Genomic DNA, 7,186 nt, shown 5'->3' on the forward strand with positions numbered 1-7,186 from the left:
TATACAGAGAAACCCTGTCTCGAAAAATCAAAAAAAAAAAAAAAAAAAAAAAAAAAAAAAAAAAAAAAAAAAAAAAAAAAAAAGAAGACCATAAGACTATATAAGGGAAATTGCAGTCTGTGTATTGTAATTCTTAAATAGAATGAAGAGATGTCAGAGTCAAGCAGGACTTTAGGGCTTCTTCATTGCACACATTTCGATAAACATCACACATGGCTGCATCTGTGAAACACTTTCAAGAAGTTTGAGGTACCACCAGAAATAGCTGAAACAACCCAGTCCCATACTTTTGGTTTCCTGGTGATTTTTGCTATGGTATGTATCACTGTGGGAGGCAAACTGTTATTCTGTTGACAGTAATAAATTATATCATTTCAGACTCCACACTGTTGATGCTAAGAGTGAAATCTGTCCCTGATCCACTGCCACTAAACCTGGATGGGATCCCAGAGATAGACTCAGAAGCATACTCTATGAGAAGCCTTGGAGAATCATTTGTTTTTTGCTGATACCAGTGTATGCTTGTGCCAATATTCTGGCTCATCCTATCTCCTGGAGCCACAGACATCATGGCTGGAGACTGAGTCAGAACACTATCCCCTCTGGAGGCTATAAATATAGAATATATATTAGTAAAACCCAACACTGAATATGAAAGTCACTTCTAAACTACTTAGAAAAATAAAAGAATTATTGTATCAATTTCTTTAAAAAGAAAGTCAATTCTCATATGATGTTGGCTTCCAAATAAAGCAAGAAAATTTTGTATTTAAATAACATCACAATTTTGCCATGTCCAAACAGTCATACCTGAAATCCAAAAAAGCAAAAGTACAAAGAAGTGAGGTATGAACACCATCTCTGAGTGTTCCCTGAGTTTGTGTAGATCATGACACAGCCCTGATAGAGACCTTCTTATAATACTCTAAGAGGTAGAAATACTAGAAGGAAGAACAACTTATGTACATCATACTGACTTCATATTGCTTATAAGGAAGACCTGCTCAGAAGAGCAGGCTCCTAGTGACTTCTTAGAATATTTATCCCTTTGCTGGTTACCTGAAGAAATGTTGAGATTTAAAGAAGAGTTGACTCCTAATTACATGGTTACACAATTAGTGCTGTTTGAAGAAATATCTAAGACATATTCAGTACTGTGAAATAAAGAACATCTCAAATCCATGGCCTTATTCCATGGCTTGGAATGTTTCTTGCAATATGGACTGAAGCATCCTTAACTGTCTGAAAATTACATGAAGCATAACAACATGTGAAACTAAAGTGATATCACACTAATGAGATTTTATTAGCAAGAAATAAGAAATTCTGGATGTCCTACAAAGATATATTTCTCCAGAGGAGAGAATGAAATCTGTATAAATGTTTACAATTGACCAGCATACAGAAGAATTTCAGAGGTTAAGATATCAATATACCTTTTAGCACTATCCAAAAAAAAAAAAGAAAAGAAAAGACAAAGCCAAATAGTCCACCTTGTGTATCTTTCCAACAAGAGTGATGAAGAGTGCCACAGATATATTTCTAACATGTTCAAACTAATTACTTCCATAGCATATGTTTTTCATGCTACTTAAAAGACCACAACAGTCTAGATCCGGAGATCTACCACTGAACATGTCAGGGTTCTCAAGATCGAATTTGGACACCTGATTGATTAGATGCTGTAGAGAGTGGCCTGGCCACTACAATAACCAGTTGAAATAAGTGTTTCCATTATTGTCTAAGAGACCTTGACTTGCAATAGATGGAGGCTGATTGTCCAATAGTAACTATATAAGTTATGCCTGGGTCTGCCTCCTAGTCCCATGCTCCTTGAAATAAGATTCAGAGTCAAAATATATTTACATATACCTTGGCCCTATACAGCTAGGCACTTTGCTTACTACAATCATCACTTAAGTTAACCCATTTATTTTAATTTAAATTTTCTGGTGTGCTTTTATCTATGCAACTCAAATGCAAACATACAATAGGTAATCAGCCTTATGCATTTTTGCTATAGTTTCACATGATTCCATATTGTGTAGAAATTCTCTTCTGCACTGTATTATTTTGTGCAATAAATTTTTGAAAATAGTACTTTGTGCAATATATCATTATTGACAGGTTCATATCACTTGTCAACAAAAAATATGGCCTATAAAGAAAGGACAGAATTAAAGATGAGATATTCAGTTGGTAGAAATGATTCTGGGATAATGCCAGGCCCAGGGATTTGGAGAGTCACTCTTTGATGTGAGGAAGAACACAAGAGGGCTGAGCAGAGATAAGAACCCATGTGGATGAACTTAGATTAGACTAAATGGGATATAAAATTATGAGCTTGTTGGGGAATAGCAGAGCTCATGGCCTAGGTCTGGTAAATATATTTACATACCAAAGTCATTACATTGGGAAAGAGGGGTGTGGGAAGAAAATTGCTTAACAACTTCGAGTTAATTGTTCCCACTGTATCTTTTATATGCAGGTACATTATTTCCCACATCACTTTTATAAACTTCTTTATATCTGCACACATAGAGTGATACAGACTAAACAGATGTCTTAGTTTTGGCAAACTCAGTCTTCCTTTATATATAATAATCTTCATACTTTCCTTCATTTCAGATACTGGTGGTTTTGAAGAATACATACCATTTGCTCATGCTATGCCTCTCACTTTAGACACAAAACTGTGCAAAATGAATGACATCATGAAGAATATATGGGCAAGAAGATAGAGTTCTGCCACACAGCACTAGCAGGAATACATGCTGTCTATTAAACATTACTTGAAATTAATTTTGAGTCAAAGACTTGTGCAAAGTGAGAGGTATAGCATATAAGGCATATGACTTCAGGTCATCTAAACCCTTTGAAATGTTCAATTTGATCATTAGTTTAAAAACTATCTACCAACATTTTCTGTTGCAGAATTACTTTCTCACTTTATATGAATAAGGATTTATGTAAAAGTACTTAATAGTTTTATTACATTTTTATTAAAGTTTAAAATGTCAGTCTAATTCAAAGATGCCTATATTCAGAAAAGTATTATGCTATGCTAATTATTGTATTATTCAAACTCTTCAGATTTAACCAACAGATCTCTCATCCAAATCAGCTTTTGTTTATGATCTTCTGATCCCCTAATTCTTGAAGAATTTCTTAGTTGATAATTCTCATTTTCAGAAATTGATATTCTTGCAGAGATAAGTAGTTTATTTTCAATTTGTGGAACTTAGAATTTTTTAGTAATTAGATAAGGTATTCTGTCTATGCAAATGGAATATTTTTCAGCGATATTATTCTAGCCACACAAATATACACAGATACGCATGTTAATATTTCTAATCAAAATGTTGTGAGTTTAAATATAACATACTTCTAAAGCTATTTCAAACACATGCACACACACACACACTACACTCTCACACACAGATGCACACATTCAGCTTGGCTCAACCACTTGTTTTATCAGTTTTATAAGTGTACATGCATAGCTACATATATCAGGATATACACACATACATACAAACATTCATACATACATATATACATACTTGCAGACATACAGACTATATGTGTGTGTATTGTATGTATGTGTGGATTGTGTGTGTATGTATGTTTGTGTGTGTACATATGTACATATAAGCTTGTAGATGTATTTGGTAGATTGAGCAGAGCCTCATCAGCCTCACTTAATTTTTTCTTTCAGTCTGTTTACACCTTCTTAGGTATGTTACTGTATAAATTTATGTCACAGATAAAGTGTTTCACAAAGGGACTTATACATGGATATTGATAGTAAATACAAAGCCATGTTTCATTGTATAATCTCATTATAATTCAAAGCAACTGTTTCAAGTAGCCTTTATATGGTGGTGACTACCTGTGGCTTCATGCTTGCACCTGACTTAGAATGGATGATTTTTTCCTGATCACAAATATGTCCCAAGTCTATTTCTCTTATTACTGCAATTTTTGAAATATCAGTGTATTCCTTATTATGCAACATTTACTTAATATTATATTAGGAGGGGTACATTCTATTCTTGATTCTAACTTGATTATATCTTTCTGGTATAACAACAGAAACTGCTTCCTTAAACTTTCTTCCTAAAATTATTTGAATCAAATCAATATTCTCATAAAGTCATTAAGTCATCTATACAGCATTATTATATGAAAGTATATCTTCAAACAGATCTGCAGGAAACATGCAGATTAGTCTGGGATGATGCCCAGGAATCATTAAGCTATATAACAATGGCAGGAAAGATAAATCAACAATGTGAATCAGTCCTGAGGCAAAGCTTCTGGAGTCAAGGTCTCTTAGAGTACACCCTTTGCAACCATGAAAAATAGAGGGCTAACTCCATAAAACCCACTTGCTTGTCATAACCCTTGCTCTAGGACTTCTGTCAACACACAATGAACATTAAATATCATAAAACTTATGTGGATGCATCATAGTCACTATATTCTGGTTGAACCCCCTGAATTCACATCTTTCAAATTCATTACTATGCATTTGTCCCTTCCCCTTATTTGATATCCTCTGTCTTATACTCAGCTGTGGAAAACTATGTTCTCCTTGAAGCTGGGGAAAATTTGGTGGTGGTAGGATATGGCATAAAACATAGAATTTTAAAGAGTCAAATGAGCATTTGTTAGACTAAGAAGATCTAGTTTTGAAAATGTTGGATTATGTGAAAAGTGGAAGAGTAGCCTCATCTCAACAATTCAGTCTGTTCAACTAACTGCAGCTATCCCATGATAGAATACTGATACATTTTTTTTCTACAAAATTAAATAGTCAATCTTGAGTCTTAAGAGTAGCATGGTATTTTTAATAACTCCAAGTTCATTGCGTTCTTTCCCTGATTCTGTCCCATTTAGTACAAAGTTATCTCACCTAGAACACACTCAGAGGTACAATGAACATTCTAAGCTGTTTCATTGTTGACTGTTATCCCCTTTGCTCTATTCCCTATTCTTGGTATAAAAATCAAAGTACAGATAAACAACTTAAGGAGAACTTTTTATTTAATTCATCGGAAAATTATTTGAGGCTCTATAATTGTATCCCTCCTGGTTTACAATATTCTTGTGACTTAGATTTATGTCTTGCTATAAGCTTCCTGGAATATAATCTTCCCTCTGCTCTTGTTTTTCCTCCCTATCAAGCGAGAAGGAATCAAAGTATACTGTACTGACCAGACTTGGCTCTATGTTTAATTCGCCTGCTGATTTTTACCAAAAATTTTGCTCCATTCATTGCCTCATACCAATTCTCACTTAGTTTCACAGCTCACTTAATTACCCACACAACATATATTATTCTGCAATGTTTCTGGCACTGAAAGAACTGTGTATGAATACAACATCTATCACAAAAATATTTCAACTTCCTACCCAATTCTGTGAGATTTCATGACAGCATTTAATGTAAATCTGATTTATGCTTTCACTAGCTCCAGCATGCAATAGTACTTTTTATGCCCAACAAAAATGAACCAAAAATATTCTATGTACTAATATCCATTGTATATACCATGCCATTTCAGAAGATCCCTTAAAACAAGGTTTACAAGTATGTGCCTCCTGTAAGGAATACAAAATCAAAAGGCATTCACTTGGAAACAATAATAGTTTACTCAGAGAGGCAATGAATATTTGGTTTTATTTGTATCTTGCTTTCAAAAATTATAATTAAATATATCTATCTAATCTTGGTCACTGATAACAGGAGATTATATATTCACAATCATAGGTGTAAGATGAGGTTTCAAAAGCTCAAGGACTTCTAGTTATCTCTCTGCCTCTCCGTGTCTTCTATTTGCAGAAGATCATTTAAGTTATTAATTATCATATCAGGTTCATGGTTGCCTACCTGGTATCATGCTTCACACCATATTAATCCTAGACTAATTCTTTGGAAATGAGAGCTCCTCAATTAAATTTTTTCTTTGACAAATTACCTTGTCTGTGATGACTTATCACAGTAATAGAAAAGTAAGTCATTAAATAAATGATAACTGAGGTATGATTCATAGACACAGCGAAGTAAGGCATAGAGGAAGAAATGGATTAAGTAACATAGATATCCCAGGGAGGGAAAATAGAATAAATATTATATGTTACCCTTACATTATCTCTATACCAAGAGCCTACTCCATGCTCTAACAACCAGGTGGCTAATGGCACAAATGGCATCCATACTATCTGTATGACCACAAAGATGCCAAACCCCAGACTCCTCCTTTACCTCTTAAAATTTTACAGGTAATCGACCTCTAAATTTCTTCTTCTTGTAATTAATAACATGTACCCTAGGTTGAGTTTCTGTGTAATAACATTTCTTTGTGTACCAGGGATTGTATTACACCAGGAAACTTTTTTTTTCTCAAACTATACTTTGTTTAAAATTCTTGGAAGTGCACTGAGTTCAGGCACCCCAAGTCTGATCCAGGTTGAAGAAATCAATTTAAACTGAGTTTTCTTCATCACCTCTTTGTGCCTTGCTTACCTGCCTTGACACTGGCAGGATTTCCATTATTCATATGCAGGAAGAGTAGTTTAAAAATCCTTGAACTGGAGTTAGCAAAACCTAGAAATCAAGTGAGTGCTACATCTCAAATTCAGATTTCTGCATGTTCTTTTTGTTTTCCACGTGTAAGAGGTTTAATTGAGAGGGGGAGAGGGGGCAGTAGCAGGAAGAGAGGATGGGGAGAGAGAGAGAGATCTTCTGCATGTTCTTAATCATTAAACTATTTCCACTGATTTCTTCAATATATTAATCCTATAAATAGATAAATATTTTTCATGCCCAAAGAATTCCAACTTAGTGTGGTATGATGGGTGTGTGTGTGTCTGTGTCTGTGTGTGTCTGTGTGTGTGTATGTTGACAGCTATTTTGAATGAATCTTAGCTGTTGCCATAAATCTGCTACACATAAACAGGGATTATTTCTTCTTCTTTCTTTTATTACTCATATAAAGCATTCCCTTGTCTCATATTAGGGACAGGGAAAAGGGCAGGAATTTAGGACATAGAAAAGTTTCTCTGACACTTATACAGAAACATCCCATTGAACTTTAAGACCTGGCAAAGTGAAACACTTTGAGCAGCTGAGCAGCTGGAAACACCAGCCAGCATTCTCACTTCTGCTTCCATTGCTGGT

At 34.5% G+C, this 7,186-nt stretch overlaps 1 gene segment (V, D, J or C); it reads right to left on the bottom strand.

The window, feature by feature from the left end:
• Positions 1–339: 339 nt before the first annotated feature.
• Positions 340–859, bottom strand: LOC116099038. The segment is given in 2 exon segments: positions 340–609; positions 811–859. Coding segments are annotated over 2 exon segments (294 nt in total).
• Positions 860–7,186: the final 6,327 nt, after the last annotated feature.

The sequence above is a fragment of the Mastomys coucha genome, unplaced genomic scaffold (genome assembly GCF_008632895.1).
Source record: "Mastomys coucha isolate ucsf_1 unplaced genomic scaffold, UCSF_Mcou_1 pScaffold20, whole genome shotgun sequence".
NCBI lineage: Eukaryota > Metazoa > Chordata > Mammalia > Rodentia > Muridae > Mastomys > Mastomys coucha.